The sequence below is a fragment of the Lithobates pipiens genome, unplaced genomic scaffold (assembly GCF_037356315.1).
Source record: "Lithobates pipiens isolate NorthernLeopardFrog02 unplaced genomic scaffold, aLitPip1_a1.2 Scaffold_8, whole genome shotgun sequence".
Taxonomy (NCBI): Eukaryota; Metazoa; Chordata; class Amphibia; order Anura; family Ranidae; genus Lithobates; species Lithobates pipiens.
In genome coordinates, this window is record NW_027507903.1 from 124,114,809 (window position 1) to 124,132,172 (window position 17,364).

The 17,364-nt window shown below is 41.1% G+C and overlaps 1 protein-coding gene across 2 annotated transcripts in view; it reads right to left on the reverse strand.

Annotated features, from left to right (window-relative positions):
• Nucleotides 1-595: 595 nt before the first annotated feature.
• Nucleotides 596-17,364, reverse strand: part of ISL2 (ISL LIM homeobox 2) — a 37,656-nt gene continuing 20,887 nt past the window's right edge. For both annotated transcript variants that reach the window (XM_077473372.1, XM_077473371.1), the window contains 3 exons: nt 13,184-13,464; nt 10,509-10,676; nt 596-1,214 (listed from right to left, as the gene is read on the reverse strand). In XM_077473372.1, the coding sequence (XP_077329498.1) occupies nt 1,098-1,214; nt 10,509-10,676; nt 13,184-13,464 (566 nt within the window). In that variant the 3' untranslated portion in view covers nt 596-1,097. The remainder of the gene's footprint in view (nt 1,215-10,508; nt 10,677-13,183; nt 13,465-17,364) is intronic.

Below are 17,364 nucleotides of genomic sequence, written 5' to 3' on the forward strand. Positions count from 1 at the left end.
CTGATGCTTTCACATGTATACACCCATACTAGGATTGGCTATGTCAAGCGGTGGTTTCAAGCTAAGATAGGGCAGCATATGAAAAAGACTGTGGTAAAATAAATACATATTCAGAATGGAGGAGACAAGATAATGACAACGACACTCAACCTCATTAAACTGAGGTTCTGTTTTAGTTCTCTCTATCCACTTAAAATCGAATGAGTTAATTGAGTAACAATCTTACTACAATTTGGGTACCACAAAAAACAAATACATACAAAATGGTGTCATTCTGGAGTCTGGCTACAACCACTAGCCCCTGGCCCCATGTGCTAAATTGTCCTTGGAAGTTCTTGAACTGAAACACCTCTGTTATAACAGTAGGAGTGCGAATCAAAGGAAGGCTCAGACACAGCTGACTTTAGAAAAAGGTGTAGCCAGCAGCCAACTTAACCCACCAGACCCACCAGTAACTTACTGGTTAGAAACAATATGTGTATATATACTTATAATGTTTGTGTAGGCGGACCATTTAAGTTAAAATCCCCGGAAAGGAAACATCTCATTATGTTCAGCACATTTGTTGGTTTTAAAGAGCTCATATGAGACATAAGACATTTACATTATTTTTTTATTAAGATTTCATATTAATCAATGTAACAGCAATTTTGACAATAAATATTAATAACTTACTTTTGTTTGATAATAAAGTCCTCGATCCACAAGATAAATTATCATATTCAAACGTCTCAGCATTTGATACTTATAAATATTTCTATATCCCATGACTTCAGGTAAGAAGACAGAGTCTCAGCCATTAGAACACTGAAAGCAGACGATCACGTCACTAGTGGTGGACAAAACTCTGCCCGAATCAGAGTCACCTTCGTCTGAGATGAGTTGTGGGTGAGACGAGTTCAAAAAAGAACTATAAATTCCTGTTTTCTTCCCAAATCCCAGTATAAAGTCAGAGGTGTGCGGGTTCCAGACTGATGCACACAGCCCCATGGATGGGGAGGAGGTCCTGCAATGTGAGTGGCTGGGTTTGTTCATCGTTTGAAGTGTAAAGGGGTTTTCATGCGGGGTCCATGCTGCTCAGTCCTAATCTGAAGACCTCACGTTTCCACCGGACTAGGGACCATGCTGTTTGGTGTATCTGGAAGTTGGGAAGACAAGGAGGTAACATCACTCCCAGAAGAGTTACCGAGGGAACCTGATTCCGAAAATGATACCTGCAAAAGAGGTAGAACGTTACTGAGAGATGCAAAGTCAACAGTCCAGGGAACAGACAATAATCAGAGATAAAATGGAAACACTTTGGCTCCATGTACAAGTGGGCTGTTTGGCACGTCGTTGCACACATGTTAAAATACATTGCATTAAGGTAGACCAGTGATTTGAATGAGATGCCACAGTTTAGAAAAAGCACCTGCACTATATTTTCCAAAACGGTGCACCACAGCACATGGTAATGAGTCACCAAGCGTTAAGGTGCTCTGCAATGCATATGCATTGTAGGAATTTTCCTACAAAAACTGCTGCATATAGGTGGGTAGCCAGCTTACAGAACCTGTTTATATAGAAGTAATTTATGAAAATTAGTACACCATTTCCTTGTCTGTGAAGCTTCTCATCTATCTACAGTGTTTCCCCCGCAAATAAGACACTGTCTTATATTTATTTTTCCTCAAGAAGACACACTGTGGCTTATTTTCAGGGGATGTCTAATTTGTATTAAGCAGCAGCTTTACTGGTGTTTGTGGGCAGGGCTGGATTAAGAGCATCATGTGCTTGGTGCTGAGGATTTTGGTGGACCTTTTATTGGGCACCCTTCTGTGTTTCGAAGAGCCTATGTTGGCATGCGCTCAAACTCCAAAGGGCACATGCCAACTAGGGAAGCCTGCCATTTGACTTGCCAGGTCGCTGTAAGGGCTGTGCATTGGCGTGCACTCTGTGCTGAAAGAGTGCAGCCAGATAGGCCTAACACTATGGAATCCCTGGAATTCTGCAAGAGCCCTGCACTGGCGTGCCCCAGGCTTCCATTAGGACTGCTTATGCGGCGCCCATCGTCAATCCCACCACCCTGCCCAGGTGGTGCATGTGGAATGCAGGGCCCGTCAGGGGAGAACTCTGTTGGCCAATTGCTTTTCATGAGCAGTGTGTTCTTTTTGGGTGGCTAGGTCTATATTAAGGTAGGGGCCTGGAGCTGCAGCTCCAATAGCCCCTACATTAATCCAGCCCTGTTTGTGGGGGGTGAGAGAGACCCACAGACTGTTACTGGTTGGTGCTGGGGGAGAGAGACCCACAGACTGTTACTGGTTGGTGCTGGGGGAGAGAGACCCACAGACTGTTACTGGTTGGTGCTGGGGGAGAGAGACCCACAGACTGTTACTGGTTGGTGCTGGGGGAGAGAGACCCACAGTGCTGAGTAAAACGGCAGCCACAGCTTTACTTCTTCCCCTGAGGACACACAATGCCTAAAGCAGAGCGTCTTGCTCCTTACTTCACTGAGGTGACTTTTACTTTCACTTTCTATGTCTCCCTCTATGCCTCAGCTTGCAGCACACACAGAACGACAGGGACCTGACAGGGGGAGCCGACCTTGTTGATGGGGCTGCCCGCACTTCTCTGGTCACCTCAGAGATAGCAGCTTTCATGATGGGGCAGATGAGAAGGGCTGCCCGTCTTCTTTATCGCTCCGCTCCGGTACGCTGCATAGCCACGCCTATCACTATGTCTTATTATTGGGGTATGGCTTATATTGCGCAAATGCTTAGAAATCCCGCTACAGATTATTTTATGGGTATGTATTATTTTCGGGGAAACATGGTAGGTCAAGGTAAAGTATATCTAGTAGTAATTAGTCATATTCAACTGGACTTGTTCTGTAATGTTAAAGACGTTTCGTAGCTTGCAAAGCTACTTCTTAAGTTCCTAGAGTGTTAGAAAGATATTGGGGGTTATTTACAAAAGGCAAATCCATTGTGCACTACAAGTGCACTTGGAAGTACACTGCCAATGCATTTGTAAGTGCAGTCGCTATAGATCTGATGCAAGAAAAGATTACGTTTTTTATTGTCCTTGCATGTCCCCCTCAGATCTACAGGGACTGCACTTCCAAATGCATTTGTAGAGCACACTGGGTTTGCCTTTAGTAAATAACCCACATAGTAGCATTTACATACCCCACTGTTGGCGTCAGGATAGGATAGGTGCAGGATAGGTGTTAAGCTGGCCATAGACATTTATTCTTTTACTGTTCAGCCAAAAAGATTGCTCCATTCACACAAATGAGGTGGATAGAGGAATTTTCTTACTGCCAGGAAATCACTGCATTCTGACAGTGTCACATGCCGCTGTCAGAATACTCTGATCAGTGACTGCAGCTGATTGACCGCAGCCGTTGATCATGGAAAATTTTCCAACATTTTCCTTCAGCAGAAGTGGACCAAATGATTGACTTCTGTTTAGCAGAGATGGTCACACACTGATTAAAATTTGGTTGGTCCCTGCTGAAACAAACAAATTTTGATGAGTGTATGGCCAGCTTTAGTTCCTTGATTGCAGACTTCCTGACACCAAGAATGGAGTTATATAACTAGAACAGGCTGGCGCCACAACCTTCGCACCTCCCATCCTGCTCTTGGACAATCAACATTCCATGGTGATTGGATTAAGGCATTTTAAATTGTGAATATAAATTCTGGGGTATCTTCCTTACAATCTAGGAACTGAAGAAGTGTCTTGATAAGCTACAAAATTTCTTCGACATTACAGAAAACGTCAAGCTGAATGCGACTAACTAATACTAGCTATATAATTTCCTTGATTTCTACTTGTGGGAGATTAGCCGAGGACTGACAAGCTAATTGAAGTAAAGCGATTAAATGATCTTTGAAAATTAAGAATAAAAAGTCATATTTTCTGAATCAATTACCACATTTTTGGTATTAAAAAACAAGCAAACTTGCCAAATTGGAGCAACCCCACAGAACATAAGACAGAAGAGAGCCTGTAATACAGATAATTACGTTCTCTACTCTCATCCCGCCATACTAGCCACGTTAGCTTCTTGTTCTCAGATTGCATGTACGCCTCTTTATACATAAATACAAAGTTCAATAATCTTCAACAAAACCATCAAGCATGCATTTAAAAAATGAACAAAAGAAACTATGAGCTGTAAAATTGTAAACGTTCATCAGAAAAGTGGTTTGCTCTTCTACTCTTTATAAACAGCTTTGTAACTGAAGAGATTAAAACTAAACAGAAAAAGAGGGAGGCTTCCCCCTACCCCCTCAATACCCAATTGTATGCCCCCCCCCATTTTTTTTCTTTTCCTCCCTTTCCCTGTTCTTTTTCTCTATTATTAAAGCAGAACTTCACTCTCTCAATCAACATGGACTATTTTATATAGGCAAGCATATAATATTTACGTGGTTACCACGCCTAAGCAAATTATGTCATACATTCCAGCAGTCTTCAGTAGGGGAGGGAGGGTTCTCAGCTCAGTGTATACCAGAGCTAAGGGCAGATGGATTCCAGGAAGTAAATGATACATGAATCATCTGCCCATACTCAAGATGGCTACTGCCAGAAATAGTAGGGGGGGGGGTGTCTTTCAAAATAATTGTTCAGCAAAATAAAGACTGGAGACAGGGATGGATGGGTGAGTTTGCTTTGAATAATAAAATGAATTAAATAGCATTGGTCTGTGGTGTTCAGATGCAGTACATTTCCACTTTGATACTTTAAATACTACAAAAAAAAAAGGCTAAGTAATCAGGGTGGATTTGATTTAAATCAAGTTGATTTAAATCATAATTTTAAAGAGCAACTGTCATCTCTTGTCACGCAGAGGCTCCTCCTCTGATCCGCTGTTGACTCACCGACAGTCCCATTCACTTTAATGGGACGGGTGGTGATGGGGCAGTGACACAACAAGGTGAGGGATGTGGCGGCAGTAGGTGAGTAAATGCCCGCTAATAGGTGGTGCCATGATGGATCTGAAATGACAGATGCGCTTTAAATGTAAGGACTCATTCTTGCAGGTAGTTAGAATCTTTAAAATTTGCAAACAAAATGAAGGTTTCCCATTTAGAATAATAAGCTGTCAGGTTAGTAAAACAGCGATATCAGAACCAATTCAATCATACAGTTTGTACTGTACATAAACTTGCAAAACAATGGGATAAAGGAATATTCCTGAACTTTGTTTTAGCTCATGATTACTGTGAAATTGTGTGAATGCATCAATGCAGTGCATGTTATCTCAGCTTGGATTCACTGAGTTTACGAAAAATCAAAATATTGCAAAATATACAGCCTCATGCTATATAACTAAACTCCATTCATGCTGAATAAAATACATTATGAATGTATCTTAAATAGAAAACTATCTTTAGATAGATCTTTACTCCAAAAGAATTTTACTAAAATAAATTTGGTAAAAATCAGATTTTTTTTAAATCATTGATTTTTATCCACTCTGTAAGTAATCCATAGACACAAGTGTCATGCCGCGTACACACGACCGTTTTTTCCCATCAGAATAAACTTTGACATTTTTTCTGACGGAGTTCTGTTGAAACGTTCTTGCCTACACGCGATCATACCAAAGTCCGATCGTCTAGAACGTGATGATGTACAACATGTATAACAGGACTAGAAAAAGAAAGTTCAATAGCCAGTAGCCAATAGCTGCCCTTGCGTCGATTTTGGCCCATCGGAACAGCATACAGAAGAACGGTTTTCCCGAAAGGAATTGATTCCTTTGGAAAGATTTAAAACATGTTCTATTTCTAGGTCCGTCAGAATTTTCGAAAAAAAAAAGTCCAATCGTGCCCACACAGGATCGGAATATCCCATAAAAAAATTCCATCTGACTTTTTCTGCCGGAAAGTCCGACCGTGTATACACGGCATCAAAGTTATAGTTGGGGTTGCTGTGACAATGTAAAGAAGTTCATTATTGCATATCAATAAAGCTCTCTTTTTATGTTATTATTGTGTAGAAATAAAAACGACTTCTATACTGGGCAGCTAAAGTGAAACTCCAGGAAAATAGCTAAATACCATGTTGAAATACATAGAGGTTTACTGTTTTACCATCCTGTATTACTGGAGGTAATGCTCATTGAACAGAGGTGATAGAGGTGATAAGGCTGATTTGGTGTGCAATAAGAAGGCCGGAGGCAGAGCGCTGACACGAGAAAGCTGAATTGTTTATTTAGGACTACATATGTCACCCGTCTGGCTATGCAGTTGATAATGTTAATCTATATAACCCTTTGTCGGTTAATCCAGTATATAAATATATAGGTATTTTGATGTTTTTCTTTTGTTTTAGACAGTTTCAACTATAAAAAGCAGAGAGCAGTGCTCTGCAAAGAGGACAAAGGAGCGAAAGCAGTAAAATTAGTCGGTAAAGTTAAAAGGCAATAAAGTGAGACTAAAGAAACAGACGGAAAACACAATAAATGTGTTATATAAGAAAATGTGGAGCGCAAACAAATGATAAAAGGACATGAAAGTGAATGGTTAGCCAGTATAAACGAGGAAATCTTCTGAGGATATTTATGTTTTTCTTGATGTATTTATGACTAGTTAGACTTGCTCTGATATGAGTGGAGGTGTGTATGCACCATGTAAACCTCCATGTTTACACATACCTCATACAAGAGCTGACAGTAACTGGCTTTGACTGGTTTGGTTTATCACCGATCGGGTCAGTTATCATGTACACAAAAAAAGCTTTGGATTTACACTCCACTAGCTACTTCATTATACACAACTTCACAATAAAGATATTATTTATAAAGATTAATTTGTAATCATCACCAGTTAAACAGAATCCCTGATTAGTCTCCATACGTTCGTCGTCAGATGACTATTTGTAGTACTATATGACTGATATAGATGGCCATATTTTTTATGTATGCATTAGGCCGAATCAAACTGAAAAGTTCAGCATGCACACTCTTGTCTGATCAGATCTCCGCATTATTCCACTGGAAGAAGTTAGATAGAAGGTCCTGATCCCATCAGGTGTGCAACATATTTTAGAAGAGGATTCTCTTATCTGACAGGATCACTGGCGGTAAAGTTCTCCTACGTGAGCCCTGCGGTCAGGTATCGACAGACATGAGATGATCAGTTGAAGTGATGATCCTATGTCTTTGAGCTCCTGCAAACACCTCTGGCACATCACTTTACGGGGGGAACGATTGATCTGAGACATTAGAAAAACAATTTCAAATGCAACTGCTTGTCCTTGATAAGCTGGCATCTGCCTCTTCCCCGCTTTCCTACTTCTACCTCTGTGCACCTCTATGCTCAGTCGAGCCATAGATATATCTAGCCCTTGTACACACGGTCGGATATTCCTACGGAAAATGTCCGATCGGACCGCGTTGTCGGATAATCCGACCGTGTGTGGGCTCCATCGGACTGTTTCCGTCGGAACATCCGACCAACAAAGTTGGAAAAGAAAGGGCCAAAACTCAGCAACTTTTATGGCCTAGAAATGGTCAAAACTCAGCAATATATACAGCTGCGGACAAAAGTTTTGAGAATTACACAAATATTCATTTTCACAAGGTCTGCTGCCTCCGTTTTTATGATGGCAATTTGCATATACTCAAGAATGTAATGAAGAGTGATCAGATGAATTGCAATTAATTGCAAAGTCCCCCTTTGCCATGGAAATGAACTTAAATCGCATAAAAAAAATATTTCCATTCCACTTGTGAAGAAGGCTTCAGGGCGCCCAAGAAAGTCCAGCAAGTGCCAGGACTGTCTCCTACAGTTGATTCAGCTGCAGGATCAGGGGGACCACCAGTGCAGAGCTTGCTCATGAATGGCAGCAGGCAGGTGTGAGGGCATCTGCAAGCACAGTGCGGAGAAGACTTTTGGAGGATTTCCTGATGTCAAAAAGGGCAGCAAAGAAGCCACTTTTCTACAGGAAAAACATCAGGGACAGACTGATATTCTGCAAAAGGTACAGGGATTGGACTGCTGAGGACCGGCGTAAAGTCATTTTCTCTGCTGAATCTCATTCCGATTGTTTGGGGCATCCGGAAAAAACCTTGTCCGGAGAAGAAAAGGTGAGCGCTACCATCAGTCCTGTGTTATGCCAACAGTAAAGCATCCTGAGACCATTCATGCGTGGGGTTGCTTCTCAGCCAAGGAAGAGGGCTCACTCACAATTTTGAAGAACACAGTTATGAGTAAAGAATGGTACAAAAATATCCCCCGAGAGCAACTTCTCCCAACCATCCAAGAACAGTTTGGTGAGGAGCAATGCCTTTTCCAGCATGATGGAGCACCTTGTCAAAAGGCAGAAGTGATAACTAAATGACTTGGGGAACAAAACATAGAAATTTTGGGCCCATGGCCAGGAGACTCCCCAATCCCATTGAGAACTTGTGGTCACTGGTTAATCCTCAAGAGGTGGGAGAAAAAAAAACCCCCACAAATTCTGACAAACTCCAAGCATTGACTATGCAAGAATGGGCTTTCATCAGTCAGGATGTGGCCCAGAAGTTCATTGACAGCATGCCAGGGCAAATGGCAGAGATCTTGAAAAAGAAGGGCCAACACTGCAACTATTGGCTCTTTGCATAAACTTAATGTAATTGTCAATAAAAGCTTTTGACACTTATGAAATGGTTGTAATTATAGTTCAGTATACCATAGTAACAGACAAAAAAGATCTAAACACTGAAGCAGCAGACTGTGAAAATCAATATTTGTGTCATTCTCCAAACTTTTGGCCACGGCTGTACAGTATTATTATGCATGGAACTGACTTCCAGCAAAGGTAGTGAGTCAGACAACAGTAAGTGGATTCAAACATGCATGGGACAAACATAGATCTATATTAGACAAAAAAGTAAAATACATTAAAATATGTATAAATTAAACAAAAGGGCAATCTCGATGTAGCACTTGGTCTTTTTTCTGCCTTCATATTTCTGTTTCCATGATATCCACTAGAGCAGGGCCCCCAAACTCTTCATCTCAATGACACCTTCAAAAAGTTGCAGATTGTTCATCAACCCCCAAAACATTTATTTATATTATTATTTATAATTATTTATTATTATTATTTAATGATTTTATAATTATTTATTATTTATTCTATTTATGTATTTAAACTCAGTATAGTAAATGAACCCATACATACACTATATTGTCAAAATTATTGGGACGCCTGCCTTGAGAGCGAAGACTGTGAGCCAGGCCTTCTTGACCAACATCAGTGCCTGACCTCACAAATGTGCTTTTGGAAGAATGGTCAAACATTCCCATAGACACACTCCTGAACCTTGTGGACAGTCTTCCCAGAAGAGTTTAACCTGTTATAGTTGCAAAGGGTGGGCCAACTCAATATTGAACCCTACAGACTAATGCCCTGTAGACACGGTCAGACTTTCCGACGACAAAATCCATCAGATTTTTCAGATTAATTTTGGCCCAAACTTGTATAGCATACACACGGTCTCACAAAGTTGTCAGAAAATCGGATTGTTCTGAATGCGGTGACGTAGAACACGTATGCCAGGACTATAAAAGGGCCAGTAGCCAATAGCTTTTGTCTCATAATTTATTCTGAGCATGCGTGGCACTTTGTCCGTCGGAATTGTCTACACACAATCGGAATTTAAACGATCGGATTTAGTTGTTGGAAAATTTTAGATCCAGCACTCAAACTTTGTGTGTCGGAAATTCAGACGGAAAAAGTCTGACGGAGCCCAAACACGATCAGATTTTCTGACAACACGGTCCGATCGCACATTTTCCGTCAGAAAGTCCAAACGTATGTACTGGGCATTAGACTGGGATGCCATTAAAGTTAATTAGTGTATATCCTCCCTGGAAGGGGGAAGGTGGAAGGTCAGTAACATCACACCACTGATGGAGAAAACTCAAGGCTGCTCCCCTGGCGGCTGACCATACAACCCAGGGTAACACTGAACTCTTTCTCGTAAAATAACTGAAGTTGACCAATCACATACTGCACTGCCACTTTGCCCCAAGCTAGGGTTGCAGTTGATCAGTCCATGTTTTGCAGTACACTGCTTTCCTAAAGGGACTGTGGAAGCTACTAATGCCAATGTGTGTCTAGAAGGTTTAGATTCTAGAGCTGTCATCCAGATGATCTGGATTCGCTAGGTAGTGGGTTACTGACCCGGATTAAGCATGCTGGCTGTGAAATCCGAAAGGTTTAAACTCTACCCTGCATGCCTGTCTCATGCTCAATGACTCACTAGGTAGTTAAGCCAAGTTCAAGAGAACTGCCCTGGAGCCTGCCCCCTATTTTTATCCTTGGAGATTTCACTTTTACTTTCAACTTTACTGTTTCTATTGAAATGTAAACCTCTTACGCATCTTGCGTATGATTTTTTTTTTTACAAATCAGTACATTTTCATTTTGGTGACTTGCCATCATACGCTCACATAGAAAAAGTCCTTTGTGGAAGACACTGTGCCTATAATTCTCTATCACATATATTTTATCCTTACCAGCTGCTGAAATGCAGGTTGCTCCAAGTCACTCTGCAATGCAAAATCACTGAGTGCTTTCCAGGGAGGTTGATAGGTCTGTACCTCTACTGCATTTCCCTGCATGGCACTGTCATGGCGGATGGGGCTTCCTGCTACAAGTGGCGTTCCTGTTAACCCTTGAAGACTCTGAAAAGACAGAAAGAATGTCAGCAATAGACAAAAGACAAAAACTATTTTACAGGTATGGCAAACAAGTAAACAGTTCCTTAAAGTGATTGTTCGGTTTCTTTTTTTTTTAATAACAAACATATCATACTTACCTCCACATGCAGCTCGTTTTGCACAGATTGGCCCCCGAATCTTGTCTTCTGGGGTCCCCAGCAGCTCTCGCGGCTCCTCCCCACATTAGATAACCCCCTGCTGCTATCAATCTATCCAATCAAGAGCCAAGAACCCCGGGCAGAGAGACAGCACATCCCCGCTAGGTCAAGTTCCAGGGCTCAGGTAAGTAAAACGGGGGGGGGGGGGGGGGCTGGGGGTTCACTGCCAGGTGTTTTGTCACCTTAATGCACAGGATGCATTAAGGTGTCAAAACGCAAAATTTTACAACCCCCTTTTTTTTTTAAGTGACACAGTTTAGAATTTGATATCATATCGATTGGATAGGATAAGGAATTAAATCTCCTTCTCCCAGTTTAAGGCCTCATTCACACCATATGTGCAAAAAAAAAACTGATGAAAAAAAACACAGATTTGACTTACACAGGCTTGTTCACACCATGTGCAGAGACATGCGTATTTATTACGTGATCTCTGCCAGGAAACATTCCATTGTTTTCTAAGTGCTCTGTGCACACCATAACACTGCTGTCATGCAAGTTTTTTTCTGCGAAGAAATGTGTAACACACATTTTCTGCAAAGGCACAAAGAAAACAATTGTTCTCTATGTGCCCTGTTAAAACCACAATGTTGATGTAACATCAGTATAGCTCCCAACTGTCCCTGATTTTGAGGGACTGTCCCTGATTTGGGGTAAAGTCCCTCTGCCCCTCTTTCCTCCTCATCTGTCTCTCATTTTGGTCTGATCTATATAGTTGTATATAAAATGCACTATTTATCTTTCAAAAAGTGTTTTTCAGTACTAAACCTTTCATCCAACTTCTAAATTGCTGCATCTGTAAATTTTAAAGGCCAGTATAAAGGAATAGTAGTGGTAAAAAATCACTTGTGGGTTTAACTAATCTTTTTTTTTTTTTTTTTTTGTATAATTCTCCTGTAGCCTCCCTGGTGGTATGATCATGTCAGATTTTTGCGTCTCAAAGTGGTACAATTATTTTGCATAGAAATTTGGCGTTTTATATTGTGGGGATGTAATTCTTAGCAACAACACACTTAAATCTGTCCAAACAAGAGTCTAGTAGATATCCCGTGTATGATAAAGTTTGAAACACAAAATCATAAATTATAATATAATATATACCTCTAAATAATTATAAAAAAATAATAATAACATAATAATAATAAAATGAATTACCCCACGATTCACTAATTCTGCAAGTGTTCTAATTTACTATCGCTGTTTTCTAGCTGTTCTAAAACCACTTTTAACATAAAGGGATACTTTTTGGTTGCTATGGACAATCTCAAGTTTCCAGGCAGAAAGAACAGTATATATAATATAAAACTGCATGCAGGGCGCTGGACAAAGCACTAAGGACAAAATGGATGTGAAATGATTTCATACAGTAATGTAATCTGTAAGACGTGTACTGTATGCATGAATTTTCAATATTTTTGAATTTGCTGACGGGTTCCACCCCATGCGTCGCGACACTCACAGGGAACGGAGCCCGGCACACAGAGGACACAGCCTGCAGACACAGCACGGGGACATTGCAGGATCCTAGGGACAAGGTAAGTACACCGCACCAGGATCCTGCAATGCAATCCCAGGTGTGGCTCAGGGTTACCTCTAATGGTACTGAAATTTAACCCCAAGCCACACTCGGGAAAACCGCCAGGGAGGTTAAGGGGGTGTGACAGGGGGTGTGTCCTATGCCAACATACTTTTGCTGATAGGTGTCTCTCGTTCCCATCCACAGAAGTTGGAAGGTAATTATGCATCATCTTTTTTTCTGCGCAGAAAACTGCATACACATTGCAAATCCACATGTGATAACCAGTGTTGTCATGTGAACAGGGCACATAGAGAACAATTGTTTTCCTTGTGTGCTAGCAAAGACAGGAACAGAATAAATCATGGCTCTTCACATGGTGTGAACAAGGCCTAAGCCTTACTGTACAGGGGTTTGCAATGTGCAGATTCCAAGTCAAATTTATACTGCTTGCATTTAAAAAATACATTTAACGATGTATTAATGAATACAGAGCCATATTCATTTGTGCCCTTTAAATCTGCCTGGAATTAAGCTTTAAATTACAATGAAAATGAATGATTGTAGAATGTGTGACAAGCATTATCGGCCAAAGCCAGACATATTTCATTCTGTTTCATTTCTATATGAAAGAGTTAATCAGTAATATTACTGAGCATTGCATTGATTGTGAGCATCCCATTTCTCGATCAATGAGTTTGGAGCAAGCCCAGATCACAATCACAGCATAAAAATATCCCTGACACTTCATATACAGCATGAATTTTGTCCGACTATTGACCATAACCATATTTTACCGTCTTGTCACTGAGTTGTTGCTGCTGCTGTAGCTGTTTCATGAAGATGGATTTCTTCTTGTCTTTACAGCGTTTGTTCTGAAACCAGACCCGGATCACCCTCGGGCTGAGCCCAGTCATTTCTACAAGCTGCTCTTTCATCAAGGCGTCCGGTCGAGGGTTGGCTGCGTAGCACGTTCGTAGTGTGTGTAACTGCTTTTCATTCAGAACAGTCCGTACTCTCGTTGTCTTTTCGGTCTGCTTGTGGATATGAGACCTATGTGAAGAGGACCTGCCATTTTCTGGAACACAAAGAACGGACAGTGAATGTAGGATGTTTTTATAGAGCTGATCCATTACATGTATAAGGAAAAAATGGGAACATAGTAGGATTAATTAACTAAAGGAGTAGAGGCTGTAAACAAAACAAAGTAAAAGCCATTCATACCAGATGCTTTGGGCTGCACTAGCCAGCCTTGCCCAATAGACATGTGTAATTAGTTTCAGTCCAAATATAAATTTGGACAGATTTTTGGTTATTCGGAGATTCGGATATATCCAAATTTCTGAATGAAATAGTAACAAATTTGGTTTAATTTTGTTTGGTATGTTTGTTTTCTAACAAATTCAACATTTTCGTAACAATTCGAATTTAAATTGGTCGAAAAATGAATGACCGATTAAAATTCTGTGTGAAGAATAGCTGATTGGTAAGGAGTGGGCTGGGGAGCCGGCCACCGCATCCTTAACAACCGATGACTTATCAGCTGTCAGCGGGCTTCCCTCCTGAGAGCTGAAATGTAAACAAAAGAATGCAGGCGATAGAAAATTCAGAAAAAAAAAGGGTGGGGTTCCCCCGATTGTAGATCCATCATTAATCACGATGCCTGCCACACCACCGGACCCGGAAAAAGAAAACCCCTCCAGTCTCATCGAAGGCTCCTGCCGTCTGCCTGCTCCTCAGTCTGACATTTCTTAAATAACTAAGGGGTGGAGTCACCCGATGATGTCAACTGGTGGCCCCAACCCCTTGTGACGTCAGCAACCCATCATGCCTCGGTCGATGATAATGTTAATCAGTGTAGAAGAGACCCCTTATAATATGGGTCAGTGTAGACGAGACCCCTTATATTTTTAGTCAGTGAAATAGAGACCCCTTACATTGTTGGTCAGTGTAGAAGAGATCCCTTATATTGTTGGTCAGTGTAATAGAGACCCTTTATATTGTTGGTCAGTGTAATAGAGACCCCTTATATTGATGGTCAGTATAATAGAGACCCCTTACATTGTTGGTTAGTGTAGAAGTGACCCTTTATATTGTTGGTCAGCGTAGAAGAGACCCATTATATTGTTGGTCAGTGTAGATGTGACCCTTATGGTGATGGTTGGTGTAGAAGAGACCCCATATATTGTTAGCCAGTGTACAAGTGACCATGATTGAGAAAAGCTGGTTTATAGGAAATATATATGAAGTTACCTATAACTACTACTTATTTCTTTGTGAAGTGGAATGTGTGTAATGGAATGCGACTTGACTGTATTTTATAAAGTAACGGTCATCATGTTTAGCTTTTCATTTAAAATATTTCAACAATCGACAACTGAATACAGGCCAACATCTGGGCGAAAAGTCTGATCATAGACTCATAAAATCTATAGGAAATCCACCTACTCCTACTGTCATGCAATACAGGTTTGAAAAATGAAAGTGAACATCTCATTGGTTGTCTCCTGCAATGTTAGTGCTTTTCTTCCCATCAGATTGTATCAGAATTCAGTGTGATATGATTTCATGAAAACAATATCTTGGAAGACTTCCTAGCACTTTTCATTTTTGTACAAAATTATTGCTAACGTATCATTTGATGTTTTGTTCTCTGTAATAAGTATCTGCTTAAACAAGATCCACATGACTCTTTTTTTGTATTCCAATATGGCTTTTTATTGCCATACTGGCAGACATCTCACTAATTTGCTTTCAACTAATAAATCAAACTGTGTTGACCGTATTGCACACAATTAGAACAGGGGATGAAGAAAGAAAATAATCCACATAAAAACAAAACCTGAAAATAAATTTCTTTGTAACAAATAGAAATCATAGAGAACAATTGGGAGAATTCAAAAAAATCCCCAACAATACTTTTCTGACACTATGGCCCTTTTAAAATGGCCTGTGTCAGATTTAAAAAATCCTTTACTGACACTTTGCAGTTGATTTGGGTAATTATTTTACTAAGTGGCACTATTACTGCACCAAATTCTAAAATAATTATCTTCAATTTGTAAATAATGAAAATGAAGGTAATAGAGACCAACTTTAAGTTGGCGTACAGAGACAGCCAGAGTGCCGTCCCTGTACGTTGTGAAGCACAGCAGCATATTTCCTGCTGCTACTCCCATCTCCTCCCTACATGTCACAAAGACGCCATCAGCTTTAACACCAATGGGATCTTAGCAACCAGTACCATTGCAGTGGGCAGAGCCTGAGAAAGTCAAGCCAATTGTTCCCTATCGGGTCTGCCCTCTCCTTGTGATTGACAGCATGAAGTGGGGGGGGGGGGGTGACCACCATTTGCCTCACACAGTGAAGCACATCTCCTTGGCATAGAGTTTATCAGGTTGTTGATTGTATGGCCTGTGGAATGCTGGTCTATTCCTCTTCAATGGCTGTGCGAAGTTGCTGAATATTGGCAGGAACTGGAACACGCTGTCGTATACACTGATCCAGAGCATCCCAAACATGCTCAATGGGTGACATGTCTGGTGAGTATGCTGGCAATACAAGAACTGGGATGTTTTCAGCTTCCAGGAATTGTGTACAGATCCTTGCAACATGGGGCCGTGCATTATCATGCTACAACATGAGGTGATGGTCCTGGATGACTGGCACAACAATGGGCCTCAGGATCTCATCACGGTATTTCTGTGCATTCAAAATACCATCAATAAAAGGCACCTGTGTTAGTTGTCCATAGCATACGCCTGCCCATACCATAACCCTACTGCCCCCATGGGCCACTCGATCTACAACGTTGGCATCAGCAAACCGCTCACCCACACAACACCATACACACTGTCTGCCATCTGCCCTGTACAGTGAAAAACGGGATTCATCCATGAGGAGTACACCTCCCCAAAGTGCCAGACGCCATCAAAAGTGAGCATTTGCCCACTCAAGTCAGTTACGACGATGAACTGCAGTCAGGTCGAGACCCCGATGAGGACAATGAGCATGCAGATGAGCTTCCCTGAGATGGTTTCTGACAGTTTGTGCAGAAATTCTTTGGTTATGTAAACCGATTGTTGCAGCAGCTGTCTGGGTGGCTGGTCTCAGACGATTTTGGAGGTGAAGATGCTGGATGTAGAGGTCCTGGGCTGGTGTGGTTACACGTGGTCGGCGGTTGTGAAGTAGGTTGGATGTACTGCCAAATTCTCTGAAACGCTTTTGGAGATGGCTTATGGTAGAGAAATTAACATTCAATTCAAGGGCAACCGCTCTGGTGGACATTCCTGCAGTCAGCATGCCAATTGCATGCTTCTCAAAACTTGTGACATCTGTGGCATTGTGCTGTGTGATAAAACTGCACATTTTAGAGTGGCCTTTTATTGTGGCTAGCCTAAGGCACACCTGTGCAATAATCATACTGTCTAATCAGCATCTTGATATGCTACACCTGTGAGGTAGATGAATTATCTCGGCAAAGGAGAAGTGCTCACTAACACAGATTTAGACAGATTTGTGAACAATATTTGAGAGAAATAGGCCTTTTGTGTACATAGAAAAAGTCGTAGCTCTTTAAGTTCAGCTCATGATAAATAGGAGCAAACACAAAAGTGTTGCGTTTATAATTTTTCTCAGTGTATATAACTGTTTACGAATCTGTGGTCAGTACTGACATTTGTCATATGAATGCACATTGAATTCTAAAGAGCATTGTAGACACCCTTTATGAATTCCCCTAAGTGTCTGTTATAGTATCATGAATAATCCAATTCATAAACCAGACTACTTGTCCAACTTGTTGTATTGCATGGGTGCTCAACCTGTGGCCCTCCAGCTGTTGTGGAAATAAAAGTCCCATCATGCCTCTGCCTTTGGGAATCAGGCTTGTAACTGTCAACCTTACAATGCCTCATGGGACTTGTAGTTTCGCAGCAGCTGGAGGGGCACAGGTTGAGCACCCATGTTATATTGGGTG